The 18,763-nt window shown below is 35.1% G+C and overlaps 1 protein-coding gene across 1 annotated transcript in view; it reads left to right on the top strand.

The window, feature by feature from the left end:
* The window catches only part of PRKG1 (protein kinase cGMP-dependent 1), a 1,246,104-nt gene that overhangs the window by 1,202,496 nt on the left and 24,845 nt on the right, over positions 1-18,763 (top strand). Inside the window, exons 11-12 of the mRNA XM_023225157.2 lie at positions 11,879-12,018; positions 12,907-12,996. Of these exons, the coding sequence (XP_023080925.1) occupies positions 11,879-12,018; positions 12,907-12,996 (230 nt within the window). The remainder of the gene's footprint in view (positions 1-11,878; positions 12,019-12,906; positions 12,997-18,763) is intronic.

Here is an 18,763-nt window from a genome sequence, read left to right on the forward strand (position 1 = left end):
TAAGATTAAGATATTTGAAAAGTAGCAAACAAAATCTTATGCTATTGTGTTAAATTAAAAAGTATGCAGAAGAGTTCTCAGTATTTCATCAGGAGAGAGGTCATTTGAAATTGGTGGAGTAGAAGAGGGCCTGGGAAGATATACAGAACTGAAGCCAGGCAGTGGAGAATAGGTTGGGATTTAAATGAACAGATGGGGAAAGGCCATTCTGGGAAAAGGCCATTCCAGGCAAGGGTTACAACATAAAAGGCCACATGTTGTTACAGGACACCAAAGCAAGTGACTAGACTAGAGTGAATTACTGTTGGGGGAGCAGAGAGAAATATTAGACAGCTGATCAGTAGAGTATAATTGTATTATATTCTTTAAAAAGATTAGACTTGCCAAAAAAAAGAGTTGTTTGGACATTGAGTAATGAAAGCATATAAACACAGACTCTGCTCCAAACTTCTATCTATGACATGAAAGAATGCACTATAAGGTGACTAGACAAGCTATTTTTAGGTGGCGCTGCTCCTAGAAATAGACATCATAATTTCTCTTCCGACAAAAGTAGGTTATTTTGTACCACAGTGCAGTCTGCATTCCTGAAAATTTCATGTAAACACTTTCAAAGAGGGATTCCTTCCATTGAGAGGGAAGAATAGACCCCTTGTGTGTCTTAGTTATGTAGAAAATAGTCATGTCTTTTTAAATAAAATGAAGTAATTTATCTTGCTTTCTGGAAAAAATATAAAACAGGTAATTCTGTATGTTTCAATATGTCTCATCAATTGCATATATTTAATTTATTGCTAATTAGTACTTAGTCCCTCAGTATTCCCCACTGTCATTGACATATGCAACATATTAGCTTGAACATTGAGCCATGAGGTCAGGAGCTTTTGTGGGCCAGGTAGTTTGTTCTTAGGCCCTAGCTCCAGCCCACTGCCTTTCACATTCACACTGAGAGTGGGGAGATCATCACTACCCAAAAGAAGTTCAAACAAATAAGTTAAACAAAGGAGAGCCACTGTCTGGTCATCACTTTGACCTTGGATGCCACATCTACACAAACAAAGCAATTTAAATTTGTAATGTGACTGTTTTCCCTAAAGTAAACTGGTATAGGCAAAATCCAGTAGATTCTTATTGAACTGACTTAGCTACAGTTGATGTCCTTTTATATTTGTGAAAATCTGAAACACAAGAGAAATGTGAAATACAAGAATTGTGTGGGGGAAGAAGTTATCTTTTTCTTTTTCTTTTTTCCTTAATTTACTTTTATCTGCAAAGGTCTTTATTTTGCCTTATGATTGAAAGATTCATTGAATTCTAGGTTAGCAGGTTCTCCCCTACATCCTTCCAACCCCATCCTCTCCACCCTCATTCCCATTCCCCCAGCCCTGTCTCCCAGCACTTTTTAAGTATTTTAAAAAGTATTTTAAATTGTAATAGCTTTAGGGGGTATAAGTGGTTTTTGGCTACATGGATGAACTGTATAGTTATCCTTTTTGTAACATCAGAGGGACAAAGTTTGAGGATAGCATGTAATAAGACATTAAGATCTGATTATAAGCCATTTTATTACAGTTTTCCAGTATCTAACAGTTTTAAAAAATAATAAAGTCATTCATCCCTATATTTTAAAAGTATAACCGCAATGCAAAACCTTTCATGAGTTAATTGGGTCACATGTCAGAAACAGAGTTGAATTTCACAGTATGTCATCCTCTCTGTTTCATTTCAACCCATTTTAGATTTTCAGAGTCAATAAATGAAAGGAATTGAAATTTAAATATTCGACTTCATCTACGTGGTCATATGTGTAGTTTAAGTATTAGAATAAATTGAATTTATGTGAGCTATTCATGTGCTCAATTTAAAATATGTAAACAAGTTTTCAAAACTGATACACATAGTATTTCCTTATACAAGTGAGATTATGCATAGAAACTAAAGTATTGGGTAGAGGATGAAAAATATTTGATTAGTTGCTGAAAAAGTAATTTAAAGTATATTATAGCTAATAAAATCCTGTAAGTACCACTTTTAATAATCACTGCAAAATGAAGTAAAGTTTATTTAGCATAAAAGCGGTAGGAAATAAATGTTATGTTTAAGGAATGATAAGACACTCAATGTAGGTAACCTTTTGAATGAAAATGAATGAATGCTAATTCCTTAATAAGGGAAATTATAAATGTTCTTTGATTTGCAAGTAACTTCTAGAAAATTGTCCAGGCCTTTGTTCACAGTATAATTAAAAATAAAAAAGGATTAGGTTCTTTTTCTGACTTTCCTCCAAACTGAAAGTTAAATGTCTTTAAAAAATAGAAAAAAAAAAAAAAAAAACTTACCTCCTCTTCAAAAATAACTTTGTCTTTTAATAAATTTAAATTTAATAGTATAGATATTTCCTGATATTTCTGGTCACTAGCTGTAGAACTGATTATAAGTCTGAAAGCAAGTTACAGAGAAAATAAGATTACTGATATTTTTGATGAGGTGTTGAGGTAAATGAAGAAAGAAAAACGAGGACGAGAAAGAGACCCTCTCTTGATTATCTGTCCATTGTGCAAATGGCAGATGGATTCAAATGAAAAGGCATATAGAAAAATAAGCTACTTTTCTATCCTCTTTTCTTCTCAAAATGTTATACCTGACTCTGTGTGTGTTTAAATGTGTGTGTGTAGGTTGGGGGTGGCGGGGCTATCTATGAATAGGAACTTTGATGCATAAAGCCTTTACCATGAAGTTGAGTCACCACTACAACAGTGTTGTGCCTCTATGCCTCATGGCTGAAAAGCTTTCCAATTGTGACATCTGTGTCACACTCATAATCTATCCTTTACATTCTCTGGGTCATTCAAACGTGTCGCTCAGGCTGTGACAAGTTTCTTTTATTTTTCTCTCTTACGTATCCTATGAAACAAGGCAAATGCTATGGTTCATTCTTAAATTTCAGACATTAGTCAAGGGGAAAAATAAATCATATGATGTTATTATGCAGAGAAAAGTGAGGGAAATAGAGATGTGGTTGTGATCTCTGCTTAAGTTAATAATAGAATAGTATTTTTTGTTATTGTTGTTGTTAAGAAATGTTGGGAAATATAATCCAACACTGATTTGTAGGATAGAAGCTTTCTGTTCACTTAAAGCATTTCATCTTATTTTATGAATGTCATAAGCTGACTTCTCCTGAACATGTGGGCACTTTAGCTGGCCATGTCCAAAAAGTTATTTGAGTCAGAGTAATAAAATTGCTTTTTCTTTCACTGTGAAAGTAAAATTTCCTTAAATTCAAACAGGTAGATTTTTCCTACTCCTGTTTTCATTCAGTTGATTGGGACTACTAACTTAAAAGCAGATTTAATTATGAGTTAATTATGATTAACTATGATACTATATCTTGGAAATCATAGTAGTGATGATCATTCTTACATAACACTTTTTAATTTCTAAGGAATTTTCACATACACTATCTGATTTGATCTTACAATATATGTTTCTATAATATGGAGCTGATTTATTTATTTATGTATGTATTTTGTTTTGAAATGGAATCTTGCTCTGTTGCCCAGGCTGGAGTGCAGTGGTACGATCTTGACTCACTGCAACCTCCGCCTCCCGAGTTCAAGCAATTCTCCTGCCTCAGTCTCCTGAGTAGCTGGGATTACAGGCACCCACCGCCACACCCAGCTAATTTTTATATTTTTGGTAGAGATGAAGTTTCACCATGTTGGCCAGGCTGTCTGGTCTTGATCTCCTGACCTCAAATGATCTGCCAGCCTCGGCCTCCCAAAGTGCTGGGATTACAAGCATGAGGCACTGCGCCTGGCCTGGTTTTATTCCCTTAAGTAAGGAAAATGAAGCTTTAGGATGTCATACGGACTTGCATACAACCACAGTTGGTTTATTATTGCAATATTTTAACCTCCCAATCCCTAGTATCCATGGGAGATTGGTTCTAGGACCTGTCCTCACCAACACCTCTTCCAGCTGCAGATACCAAAATTTATAGATGCTCAAGTCCCTAATACAAAATGGCATAGTATTTGCATATACACACATTCTCTCCTATATTTTAAATCATCTCTAGTTTATTTACAATACCTAATACGATGCAAATGTTATGTAAGTAGCTGTTATACTGTACTGTTTAGGGAATAGTGACAAGAAAAATGTCTATATATGTTCACCTCAAGCACAACCATCCATTTTTTTTTTCCGAGTATTTTCAATCCTTGGTTATTTGAATGTGAATATAGAACCCACAGATGCAGAAAGCCGACTGTACTATTATTTTAACAAGGTAGCTTTTAAAGAACTTTGTGTTAATTATGTACATTTTGTTTAGATGTATTCATGATCCTAATATTTTTTAAATAATACTTTTATATTTAGATTTTTCAATAAACAAGTAGTAAAGTCATTAAAAATGACTTTTTAAAATGTGTCAACATTTAACAGAAATTAGAGCTTAAAAATCTAGATTTTGGCTAACTGAGGAATTTTTATTGTAAGTGAAAAAGTAAGCATAGAGAAATACATTTTTAACATTAAATTCCTTAAAATGTAAATGAAACATATAGCTACCTGACAAATCAATACAGAACTAGAAGTTGTAGATTCAAGAAATTATGAGTTCTCTCTCTTTTAAAAAATTCTTTAACAACTTCATTGAGGTATAATTTATATACCATAAAACTTTCCCATTTTAAGTGTAAAATTCAGTGATTTTTAGAATTGTATGACCATGATATATCCCAGTTTTAGAACATTCCTACCACTGCAGTAAGAACTCTTGTGCCCATTTAGAAATACTCTCCATTCCAATCTCCAGGTTTTTTTGTGTGTGTGTATGTGGAGACAGGGTCTTGCTCTGTCACCCAGGCTGGAGTGCAGTGGCATGATCTTGGCTCACTACAGCTTGAGCTTGGAGGCTCACGCAGTCTCCCACCTCAGCCTCCCAAGTAGCTGGGACTACAGGTGTGCACCACCATGCCCGGCTAATTTTTGTGTTTTTTGTAGAGACACTGCCATGTTGCCCATGGCTGGTCTCAAACTTGTGAGCTCAAGTGATCTGCTTGCTTCAGTCTCCCAAAGTGCGGGCGTTACAGGCGTAAACCACCACACCTGGCCTCTCATCTACTTTCTATCTCTTGAGATTTACCTTTTCTGGTACAGATATTCAGATGCTAAAATTTTGTGTTACACTAAATGTTTTTATTTTTTACATGTATGATCTAGTTCAATAATCTAAATACCCAGTTATTTAATGTATAGTAACTTCATGCCTTTTTTCCTCCTGAATTTTATGGCAGTTTTATGGCTTCTGCGCACCCCACTTCAGCTTTGTTATTATACTCCACTGCTGCAGAACAGGATATTTACATTGTTTTCTGAACATAGAAGCTAAGGCCAGTGTCTTACAGGGCTGTGAAGAGCTGTCTGGCAATAGGAGAATATTGGAAAATGATGGAGGTGGAACATAGTGCTTATGCATTTATAGAGAGTCTAGTGGTTTGTTTACTGATGTTCTTATTGTCGATGTATATGTCTTTGGCTGGTTTTAGTGAACCTGCCCTTTGGCATGGTTAATCTAATAGGATAAGATACTCATAGTTTCTCAATGTAGGGCTTTCTCTCTTCTTGCCACCCCCACCCTCCGCTTTTTTTTTCTTCTTTTCTTCCTTTGTAGAACGTTTCACTACAGCACTTGTCATAAATTCCTTAAGTCATCTCAATTTATATTAAATGTGGGGTACTTAAACATAAAATCACAGACCTTGCCAAATTATTTCTGGATTACTTACAAAGCCTTTTTCTCCCAGGTTAGAGAGAGCTGAAACTAAAAAATGGCTTTATGCTTCACCAAATAATAGATTTCCTGATTAAAATTTTGTGCTATTTTATTTAGAGAAAATATTTGCCATTCCTATTTTGGAGCTATTACAATTATGGTGACTCTGGATTCCCTTATGCGTTGAAGCCCATTTTAATGCTCTTCCCGAGAAAGCTACTGCTACTTTTTTCCAGTGTGTGTTATTTGAAAGTTAGTAACACAGAGAATATAACAGAAACCAATCCCTTCATATGTTGAGGTTGAGAGGACAGAGAAAATAAAACCCCCACCACCCAATAGAATATGAACATAAATGTGAAGTCAAGGTCATACTTTCAGAGAGGACCATCATATTTCCTTAAGCGACCTATGTGTTACTTGGAGTATTTCCCCTTTTCCTTCTTCCCAAGATATTGCCACGTGTTTGTTGGGCCGTTTCTGTAAGGTTTAATATAATTAATGTGCTTTCAAAATGCATATTGCATCAAATTGCAGATGTATAGAATTCTCTAGCTGGAATGAGTTTTTAAAGATAATATAGTTTCGCCCTTTATCTTCTGAAAAGCGGTCTGAGGCCCAGTGAGATTATATGACTTATTTGTCAGAGATCCAGAATTAGGTCCCAGGTTTATGTTTTCCTAAACTCCCTTCATCACCTTTTTTCTGTAGCATCAGTTTACCTAAGGCAGAGCATGAAGGGAGTACCCTTCTCCTGCAGTGCATGGAAATATAATTTGAACCACTTCATATGGGACTTTTGCATAATAATGAGTCATGTGACATTGACAATTTAAGCTTTGAATTTAAGAAATCATTTCAATTATAGTGTAGTTCAGGAAGTAATTTTCTTCCAAAATAATTAAGATAGTGACAGTGCGAAATAAGCTATGAGCTCTTAATAACAAGGTTAAATGAATGAATAGATACAAATTCTAAGGACCAACTCACAGCCAGTGGTACTGAGCCAGTTTTAACGTTGCCTTGATCATAATCTTCCTTCCTAGTAAGGGCAAAAAGGGTCCAGTAGGAAACAAGCCTTTTTAAGGCAACCAGCTACCCTACATAAAAAGGAAGGATGTACTCTATTTAAATACAACCAGCAAATGCATCTTCAAAGCTCTTTAAATGCTGATGACATCACCTCTCATTTTCAGGCCAGTATTATGCAGACATCAGCTATAGCCAGATAGTTAAGAACTTGTCAAAATCCTTGTCAAAAATTCCCACCTTAAGATCTACTTGGCCCAAGTATACATACATTCATTCAAATGTCAATATAATACTTCATATTGAAGTAACAGTTTATTGTAAATGAAACATTTACCAATTCTAATTTCTAATATAGCACATAGCATTTCTTATATAAAATAAAATGAAGATCTTGAGTATTCAGATTTTCTTGTTCATTTTCCCTTTGTAGGAATTTTGAGAGTAAAACCAGTGTGGTATAAGCATCTATAATCTTTGTTTTTTGAGAACAGCTATATAATTACAGAAAAATGTGAAGATAGTACAGAAAATTCCTATATACACTGAACCTAATTACCCCTATTACTGACAACTTACATTAGTATGGTACATTTAATGCAATTAATGAACCAATATTAATGCTTTATTATTATTATTTTAGACCTTTTTTTAAGTTCTGGAGTACATGTGCAGGATGTGCATGTTTGTTACCAAGGTAAACATGTACCATGATGGTTTGCTGCACTTATCAGCCCATCATTTGATATTAAGCCAGCATGCATTAGCTATTTCTCCTGATGCTCTCTGCCAACACCCACCAGCCCTCCCCCGACAGGCCCCATGTGTGTTGTTTCTCTCCCTGTGTCCATGTGTTCTCATTAGTCAGCTCCCATTTATCAGTGAGAACATGCAGTGTTTGGTTTTCTGTTCTTGTGTTAGTTTGCCGAGGATAAAGGCCTCCAGCTCCATCCATGTCCCTTCAAAGCACATGATCTTGTTTCTTTTTATAGCATCCACAATATTGTAGAAGTAGCTTCTCAAATCCTTATTCATCTACTTGTTAGCACTGAGGTGGGTTGCAGTCAGAACAAAGAAAACACTTTGTTTGATACATAACACTTTTATTTGGTTTTCATAGGCAATCTATCAGGATATCCCCATATTACAGATGAGGAAGTGAAAGCAGAGAGAGTTTGAGTAATTTGTCCAAGAGAACAAGGAAAAAAAAAAGGTTGAGATTGAAAAAAGTTAGTCAAATATCACACTAGTCACACTCTCAACCAGGGCATTAGCCTGTACACCTAGGAGATTAGGACAGTCTTCAAAGGAAGACAAACCTGAGGAACATGCATAACTATCTAAGCTAGTCCTTGGCAAGAGGCAGAAGAAAAATATGCACTCCTGTTCTCCTCTTTTCCTGGCTGATCTCTTTCCATACTCAAAAGTAATTTCATAGCTCTAAGCAACTTGCTAAAAAATCATCATTATCATCATCATCATCATCATCACCATTATTATTATCTTAAATGGACATAAGTGGACTTGGTATAATTAATTTGAACAATAGGAAAAATAAAAAGAAAACTAAATGTCACCTTACAATTCATCATGGATTAGGTTTGTAAAAATATTTTTATAATAAAACATAATATCTTAGCCTCAACAAATACAAATTGCTATAACTTACTCAGAGTTTATATTGAAAAAAATGTTTGTAGCCAGCCCTGTAAAAAGGTAATAGTGTGGTTCAGCCCCAGACCTCAATAGGTTGTTATGCTCTGTACAATTTCTTCATATCTTTGCATTCATGGAATTCTAGTTGAATCAGAATCAATTAGAAAGATTCAGACAATAATAATAAATATTACAATTTAAAAGAGACTTGCAAGTTTTTTCATGATGAGAGTTTTACTTTTACTCATAAAAGCAAGATATGATGATTGTTCAAAAGTTAAGCAATTCAAAACGTAAAAAGAAGTAAAAATCAACTAAAAATTTCCCTAAGGAAAAATCATTGTTAACGTATTGATGAACACATTTCTGATTGTCTTGTCATAAATTTATTTCACATATAGATGTGTGTGTGTATATATATGTATACATACACACTAATATACAAACACACTGTGAGATCATAAAATGTATGCTGTCTTGTAATCAGTATCTTTTATTCATGTTTTGGTTATTTGTTTTGGTTATTTTTCCATAATGTTAAATATAATTCTAAGTAATCATTTTTATAGTTGCATTGCATGGATATACCATAATTTATTTTTGCAAGCTCCTCCTCTTGATAGAAATTTAGATTGTTTCTAAAATTTTCCATTAGAAACAATGTTGAATTGAACATTCTTGAATGATCTTTGGAAAGTTGTTGGTTTATCAGAAGATTTCTGATGAATATGTTACTTGGACTTTATGCAAATAATTAACTTCAACATTCTCGACTGTCTCTGTTGAGCTAGTTCACACGAGTGGTCCTCAGGTACCCTGACTTTCTGGTTAGGATCCTGAGTTCTGTGAGTCTTGCAGCATCCTGGTTTAAATTGGAAGTGGAGATTCTAAGGGCCCTGCCCTAAGGAACTCATGAGATCTTGTACAGAGTGCAAAGAAGGAAGATGATTCTAGACCCAAGGACTGCTTCTATGCAAAGTAAAGGCAAAGCAGAAAGCCTCAGTAGGTTAGCAATATAGTTCTATAAACTTTCTGTAATTAATGTTTTTAAATTGGCAAGTAGTAAGCCTGATTCCCAAGAATTTCTGTAGCCTTCACCTATCTCTTATGACATATGCCACCCACCAGCTCTCATCACCCTCTTCCTACCCCACTTGGCTTCTCCTTGCAGTATTCAAGCAATCAGGTACCCCAAACCCCTAATACATGGAGGTCCCTGGAAGTGCCTAGGAAAATGTCAGTGAGGCTTTGGTTGTTCTCCCAAATCACATGCCTAGCATAAGTTAAGCTTAAAGGTAATAGAAATATTGTTCAGTTTATCTCACAGTCCATGAGTTAGTCGATTCCATTAAACTTTGATTTGCAAAGTATCAATCACTGTGCGTTTAATTGGTTTGTATTCAGCTGAAGGGAAGCAGCATATAGTGGAAATAGCTTGGGCCAAAAAAGACCTGAACATGAATCCAGTTCTGCCACTTGATAGCTCTGTCACCTTGGGAAAGATAGGAATCGTTTTTGGAAATCAGTTAGTTCCTCTGAAATAGCAACATTTGATTTGTCCTATTCAATAGAGATTGCTGGTTATAAGCAGAGAGTTCATCAATGAATGCCCATTTGGTGGCGTGTTCTCATTTAGGATCATAATAACTGCGGTATCTGGTATTATCCTCAGCCAGAACTAGGGCTCAGAGCAGTTAAGCAACTAGCCCGAGAGAGACTAGTTGCTTAAACTGAGACAGACTAAGCGGAGTCAGAATTCAAGTCCAGACCTGTGACTATAAAGACTGAATTCTTTCCTCCTACCCTGTGTTCACAGAGAAAAAAAAATCTGCGTTATCATCACTGAAGAGAATACTTTTTATAGTAGGCATTTTTGAACTACACAACAATACTCACTAGTTTAACTGAATATGACTCTGAAGAGGGAATATGACTTTACTCCTTCTTCTCTGAATTGTAGTACTGTAAGAGAGCTCATTTTTCATGCCATCTTCCCTAACAGTCCAGATTTCTTTTAGAAGTGAGTTTTCACATTTTGTGTTTTATTATGAGTTACAACTGAATTTATTTGTATCACACTAATCTGTCATCTTTGAGTTTCACAGAAGGAGTAGAGGGCCTTTGGCTGTTAAAGGCATTTTCAAATACCCATTTTTCCCTTTACCTGTCATACTGATTCATGAATGCTGGCAGCTAAGCGAGGCACATTTATTTGCAGTATCTTCATGCTCCCTCCTACGGAACTTGCCACATTAATATCCTCTAAGATCGAACTCAATCTGTACATGTGTGCAGGAACAAGACACTTAAGAACTTCGCTATCCCTGCTGATGAAGCAGTAAATAATTAACAACTAAAGAGGGGACAGCCATACTTCAGCTGAAAAGCAGAAACAGCATGCCGTGTTATTTCCCCCAAGGTTTCATTACTCCCAAATAATATGGGCTGTTTGGTATCATCTTGAGGATTCTGCTGCTTGAGAGCACTAGATGATAATGTCCTTATATTGCTTTTAAATAATTAGCTCTGTTATCTCTTTTGTTTTTGCTACAAGTCACCTTCTTGAAATTTCTTGTAAAACCTTAAACAGCACCCTGTCTGAGTTAGGCATTTGGAAGATGCATGCCTCCTCTGGAGCTACTGGGAGCCATGTGGGCTTCAAGAGAGGCATGGCACATGGAAAGATATTGAGGCTCCAGGTCTTCCCAGTTACTAGAGAGTAAAGTTTGAGGTCAAAGGAACTAAAGCCATCATGCTTGTTTGAGAAGAAAAACAAACAGTTTTCAAAATCTCCTGAAAAAAATCTTGTTACAATTTTTTTTTTTTTCTCTTTAAACTGCAGGGAGGGAAAATTCTGCAAGGTTAAAAAGAAGAAATGAATACAGTCAGTACTGAAGAAATAACAGTCTGTAGTCTCAGGAGAGACTAGGGTCCACCACTCAAGTTAAAAACTCTAGAAATATCTGTGGACTAGAACTAAGGGGAAAGAATATAAAGGCCCATGTGACCCTGTTTTTGGCCATCTTTGCTTAAATAAAATTGGAAAAGAAGTTATTTTTTTCTACTATTTTGATTGAAGAAGAAAAATCATAAAATGTATTCAAACACACTCTATGAAATGAAATAATAAAAGTAGAACTAAGTACATTTTCCCTCTTCTAATCCACATGTGAACACAATTAATTTGCAATCAAGTTAGTTAAATTTCAGCCAATTCAGAGCATGAGATTGGATGATAGCTGTGAGCCCTGGATGTTAAACCCAGCTCTAGCAAGGTTGTACTGTGTGTGTGACTTGCGTGGTGGCTAAGGTTCATTTAAGTGCTCCATGTACCTGTTAATTTAAGGATAATAATGCCCTTTTATAAGTCTATGGGCTTTTTCTTACTCCCTTCTCTCTTTCTTTAAGGTCCAGTTGAAAAGTGAAGAATCCAAAACATTTGCAATGAAGATTCTCAAGAAACGTCACATTGTGGACACAAGACAGCAGGAGCACATCCGCTCAGAGAAGCAGATCATGCAGGGGGCTCATTCTGATTTCATTGTGAGGTAAAGGCCCCGTGCCAGGGACAGACGTACCCAACTCCAAGTGACAAATCCACCACAAAACCCTCTGCCACTTGTGCGCACTGTTAACACATTTCGTATGCACAAAGAAACTTATTTTTAATCTAATCTTAAGAAAGTTTTGTTTGATTTCTAAAAATAGAGTTCTGATTCTACTCTTTCTTTTAAAGAGAATCAGTGTCTGAAAACAATGTGTTTTCCCAAAGGACGTACCAGAGTTTCTAACATTCCGTTTTTATCTTTTTTTAAACCCCCAAACTCTACATAGACCTCTGATGCTTAAAAGACAAAATATTCAAAATCAAACTATTTAACCTTTAATTATCTGAATATGTTCTGAAGATCTACAAAAATGAAATGACAGCTGACCATTCCACCTCAGTACTAATAAAGGAATAATGGGAGATTTTTATATGCAGAAGCAGCTTTATGTAGTGAATTTTCCAGTGGCACTTAGTGAAAACAGGATGTAACATAAATTTGAGTGAATAGCACATGAAATTTATACATGTCTGAAAAGTTTAATCCACTTTATTCCCATTTTCATTGCATGTTGATGACCACTAAACGTTGCCCCCATGCTCAAAACATCACCCAAATTGCAATGGAAAGAACCCCAAGAAACCCTCTTTGTCCATAATCATTATGATTAATCCATTTCAAGGGAGAGAGTGGCGCCCTAGTTTCTTCTATTAAAATCCTATTCATGAGCCATTGATTTCTTTTCCCCATGTGTGGGCTTAGATCTCTCTTATTCTGATAAAATTTTGAGCTTGGCAAATCAAAACTATAATCTGGGTCCCCCAAAATTGCATACTTGTAAAAGACGATAATGTTTATAATCTTTGTTTTCTTGTTTGCAATTTACAGACTGTACAGAACATTTAAGGACAGCAAATATTTGTATATGCTGATGGAAGCTTGTCTGGGTGGAGAGCTCTGGACCATTCTCAGGGATAGGTAGGAGATTTAAGAAATTTCTATGATGTCTGTAAAAACATAGTTGCCCATGTTGGTCTATAAGAAGAATTAATATAATAAAGTATAATAATCATATTTATACTTTACACATGCTTATATTTCAATATTTAAAGTAAGCACAGGGAATAACCCACTATACACATATGATTTACTGTACATATAATAAAACTCACTTCGTAACTAACAATACAGGCTTAGTCGATCATAAAAATGGTACATAGCAAAGTATATACATGGCCTTAATTTTGCATGAATGTATAGTTGGAATTCAATTCATTCATTGCTTTAGCAGAAAGAGAATTATAGTTATTTTATAATTATAATTTGAATTAACTATCGATTTAATTGCTCTACTCTTTTTCCAGATAGGCAGTTTGCCTTTTGTGACATTGAGAATTTTTTCCAAAGTAATTTTTCTCTCTACATTGCTCTTTGGTTTCAAAATTAACAAAGTTTCCAGCCATCTCTTTATCCCTTGGCTAGTCTTAGGAAAAAGAAAATAATCCACTTATAAGCAATATTTCATGTAAATAATCTGATTTAGATTTGCCTTCTTACCCTTGCAAGGCAAGGAAAGTTTGTCTAGATGGTGCTCGTTTGTTTGTTTGTTTGTTTTAATCATGAAAATTCATTGTCTTTTCCATCTCCTATTTAGATAACTAGCAAATTATCTAACTATCTTCTAATATAATTTATCCTATAAAATGTCTCAGGAGATCATTATCTACCCTGTGTTTTTTAAAAACACACTTTTATTTTCCTATGAATAATCTTTTTATTATTTTCTATGAATGATTTATTGATCATACACAAGTCATCTTTGTTCTTTTGAACACTCACCTTTAGACATCTGCCCCCCAGACTCCTCTTCATAGGGTAGCATCCTTCTGAAACTTAGCTATAGGTAGCCCTGATGTACATAACCATGTAAGGTTTTTATATTTGTTACTTTGTAAATATCCCAGAGTAAAACAAGTGGTTCCTTATACATTGTTGATTTAAATTCTCATTCATAATGGTGTTCTTATGGTACTTTCATTTCATTATAAAACAGGCCCTTTCACCTGTTATTCCTATGGCCTTACTTATATATGCCAAATGGATTTCTTGTTACCACATTGTATCCTATTGCATCAGTATTTTATTTCAATTCTTAAATTTAAGATTAAAAAAGCATAAAAGGGAATGTATAACATTGGCATTAGGAGATAAGGTTAACATCTGTACTAAGCTATTATAGTGTATATATTGTGCATTATTGCTAGTTAAGATGTACATACAGATTGTATACCAGACATTGTGATAGAGGCTGGGGATCCAGTAATAAACAAAATGGACATGGTCTGTTTCCTCAGAATGTATAGTTTGTTGCACAAAGTTAATATTTTAATTTGTGAGTTAACATTTGGCATATCTAATGTGTTTCTACTGTATTATATTTGACTCAATATTTCAATTCACTGATTTATTTGAAGTCTTCTACATTTTTTTCTAATTAGAATAGAAGAAGATTTACAAGTGGAATTAAACATGAAAGCAGTAATAAGCCACAAAGGGAGAGCCCAACTATCCTCTTATAGCTTTTTTAAAATTATTTTTTCATAAGTTGTTGGGGTACAGGTGGTATTTGGTTACATGAGTAAGTTCTTCAGTGGTGCTTTGTGAGATTTTGGTGTACCCATCACACGAGCAGTATACACTGCACCATATTTGTAGTCTTTTATCTCTTGCCCCCCTCCCACTCTTCCTCCGAAATTCCCAAAGCCCATTGCATCATTTGTATGTCTTCGTGTCCTCATAGCTTAGCCCCCACACATCAGTGAGAACATACGATATTTGGTTTTCCATTCTTGAGTTACTTCACTTAGAATAATAGTCTCCAATCTCATCCAGTTCCCTGCAAATGCTGTTAATTCATTCCTTTGTATGGCTGCATAGTATTCCATCATATATATCTATATATCTATATATAGATATAGATATGCATCATATGTGTATATACATGTATATATGCCCATACACATATATCACAGTTTCCTTATCCACTCATTGATTGATAGGCATTTGAGTTGGTTCCATGATTTTGCAATTGTGAATTGGGCTTCTATAAACATGAGTATGCAAGTATCTTTTTTGAATAATGATTTATTTTCCTCTGGGTCAAATGGTAGTTCTACTTTTAGTTCTTTAAGGAATCTCCACACTGTTTTCCATAGCAGCTGCACTAGTTTACATTCCCTAGTGTAGAAGTGTTCCCTGTTCACTGCCATCCATGCCAGCATCTACTGTTTTTTTGATTTTTTGATTATGGCCATTCTTGCAGGAGGGAGGTGGTATCACCTTTTGGTTTTGATTTGCATTCCCCTGACCATTAGTGTTGTTGAGCATTTTTTCATATGTTTATTGGCCATTTGCATATCTTCTTTTGAGAATTGTCTATTCATGCCTTAGCCCACTTTTCATGGGATTATTTGTTTTTATTCTTACTGATCTGTTTGAGTTTGCTGTATATTCTGGATATTAGTCCTTTGTCAGATGTATAGATTGTGACGATTTTCCCCCACTCTGTGGGTTGTCTGTTTACTCTGATGACTCTTCCTTTTGCTGTGCAAAAGCTCATTAGTTTAACTAGGTCCCAGCTATTTATCTTTGTTTTTATTGCATTTTGTTTTGGGTTCTTGGTCATGAAATCTTTGCCTAAGCCAATATCTAGAAGGGTTTTTCCAATGCTATCTTGTAGAATTTTAGTAGTTTCAGGTCTTAGGTTTAAGTCCTTAATCCATCGTGAGTTGATTTTTGTACAAGGTGAGAGATGAGGATCCAGTTTCATTCTCCTACATATGGCTAGCCAATTATCCCAGCAGCATTTGTTGAAAAGGGTGTCCTTTCCCCACTTTATATTTTTGTTTGCTTTGTCAAAGATCAGTTGGCTATAAGTATTTGGGTTCATTTCTGGGTTCTCTATGCTGTTCCATTGATCTATGTGCCTCTTTTTATACCAGTATTATGCTGTTTTGGTGACTATGGCCTTATAGTATAGTTTGAAGTCAGGTAGTGTGATGGATGCCTCCAGATTTGTTCTTTTTGCTTAATCTTGCTTTGGCTATGTGGGCTCTTTTATGGTTCCATATGAATTTTAGACTTTTTTTGTTTAATTCTCTGAAGAATGATGGTGGTATTTTGATGGGGATTGCATTGAATTTGCAGATTGCTTTAGCAGTACAGTCATTTTCACAATATTGATTCTACTCATCCATGAGCATGAGATATTTATGTCATTTGGGTCATCTATTATTTCCTTGGTTGTGTGTTTGTTGTTGTTGTTGTTGTTTTATTTTTTTTGTTGTTGTTGTTTTTTGCAGCTATTGTAAAAGGGGTTGAGTTCTTGATTTGATTATCCGCTTGGTCACTGTTGGTATATAGAAGAGCTACTGATTCATGTGCATTAATCTTGCATGCAGAAACTTTGCTGAATTCTTTTATCAGTTCTAGGAGCTTTCTGTAGGAGTCCGTAGGGTTTTCAAGGTGAGCGATCATTTTGTCAGCAGACAGTGACAGTGTGACTTCCTCTTTACTGATTTGGATGCCCTTTATTTCTTTCTCTTGTCTGATTGCTCTGGCTAGGACTTCCACTACTATGTTGAAGAGGAGTGGTGAGAGAGGGCATCCTTGTCTTGTTCCAGTTCTCAGAGGGAATGCTTTCAACTTTTCCCCATTCAGTATTACGTTGGCTGTGGGTTTATCATACTTGACTTTTATTACATTAAGTTATGTTCTTTGTATGCAGATTTTGCTGAGAGTTTTAATCATACAGGAATGCTGGATTTTGTTGAATGCTTTTTCTGCCACTATTGAAATGATCATGTAATTTTTGTTTTTAATTCTGTTTATGTGGTGTATCATATTTATCTGCTTGTGTATGGTAAACCATCCCTGCATCCTTGGTATGAAACCCACTTGATCATGGTGGAATGTCTTTTTGATATATTGTTGGATTTGGTTAGCAAGTATTTTGTTAAGGATTTTAGCATCTATGTTCATCAAGAATATTGGTCTGCAGTTTTCTTTTTTGTTTATGCCCTTTCCTGGTTTTGGTATAAGGGTGATGCTGGCTTCACCCTTATTATTTTTACGGAGAGTTCCTTCTTTCTCTGTCTTGTGGGATAGTGTCAAAAGGATTATTACAAATTCTTCTTTGAATGTCTGCTATAATTGTTCCATGAATCGTCTGGTCCTGGACTTTTCTGTTGTTGGTAATTTTTAAATTACCATTTCAATATCACTGCTTGTCTGTTCAGGGTATCTTAATTCTTCCTCATTTAAACTAGGAAGGTTGTATTTTTCCAGGAATTTATCCTTTTCGTCTAGGTTTTTCTAGTTTTTGTGCATAAAGGTGTTCATAGTAGCTTTGAATGATCTTTTGTATTTCAGTGGTATCAGTTGTAATATCTCCTGTTTCATTTCTTAGTGAGGTTATTTGGACTTTCTTCTTTTCTTGGTTAATTTTGCCAATGATCTATCAATTTTATTAATCTTTTCAAAGGACCAGCTTTTTGTTTCATTTATATTTTGTATTCTTTTGTTTGTTTGCTTGCTTCAATTTCATTTGGCTCTTCTCTGATTTTGGTTATTTCCCTTCTTCTTCTGGGTTTGGGTTTCATTTGTTCTTGTTTGTCTAGTTCCTTGAGGTGTGACCTTAGAGTGTCAGTTTGTGCTCTTTCAGTCTTTTTGATGTAGGCATTTAGGGCTATGAACTTTCCCCTTAGCACAGCCTTTACTCTATCCCAGAAGTTTTGATATGTTGTTTCATTATTGTCTTTCAGTTCAAAGAATTTTTCAGTTTCCATCTTGATTTCGTTTTGGACCCAATGCACATTCAGGAGCAGGTTATTTAATTTCCATGTACTTGGTATGGTTTTGATGGTTCCTTTTGGAGTTGATTTCCAGTTTTATTCCACTGTGGTCAGAGATAGTGCTTGATATAATTTCAATATTCTTAAACTTATTGAGGCTCATTTTATGGCCTATCATATGTTCTATGTTGGAAAAAAAGTTGCATGTGCTGTTGAATAGAATGTGTATTCTGCGGTTGTTGGATGAAATGTTCTGTATGTATCTATTAAGTCCATTTGTTCCAAGATATAGTTTAAATCCATTGTTTCTTTGTTGACTTTCTGTCTAGATGACCTGTCTAGTGCTGTCAGTGGAGTACTAAAGTCCCCCACTATTACTGAGTTGCCATCTATCTCATTTCTTAAGTCTATTAGTAATTGTTTTATACATTTGAAAGCTCAAGTGTTAGGTACATGTGTGTTTAGGATTGTGATATTTCCTATTGGACAGAGCCTTTTATCATTATTTAATGCCCCTCTGTCTCTTTTAACTGCTGTTGCTTTAAAGTTTGTTTTGTTTAATATAAGAATAGCTATCCCTGCTGGCTTTTGGTGTCCCTTTGCATGAAATGTCTTTTTCCAGCCCTTTATTTTATGTGAGTCTTTATGTGTTAGGTGAGTCTCCTGAAGGCAGCAGATAGTTGATTGGCAAGTTTGCACCTATTCTGCAGTTCCATATCTTTTAAGTGGCCAATTTAGGCCATTTACATTCAATGTTAGTATTGAAATGTCAGGTACCACTGCCTTGGTTGTGCTCTTTGTTGCCTGTATATTTTGTTTCTTTTGTTTTTTGTTTATGCTTTTTAACTTGTATTTTTGTTTTATAGGTCCTGTGTGATTTATGCTTTAAAGAG

Source organism: Piliocolobus tephrosceles, chromosome 9 (assembly GCF_002776525.5).
Source record: "Piliocolobus tephrosceles isolate RC106 chromosome 9, ASM277652v3, whole genome shotgun sequence".
In the NCBI taxonomy this organism is placed as follows: domain Eukaryota; kingdom Metazoa; phylum Chordata; class Mammalia; order Primates; family Cercopithecidae; genus Piliocolobus; species Piliocolobus tephrosceles.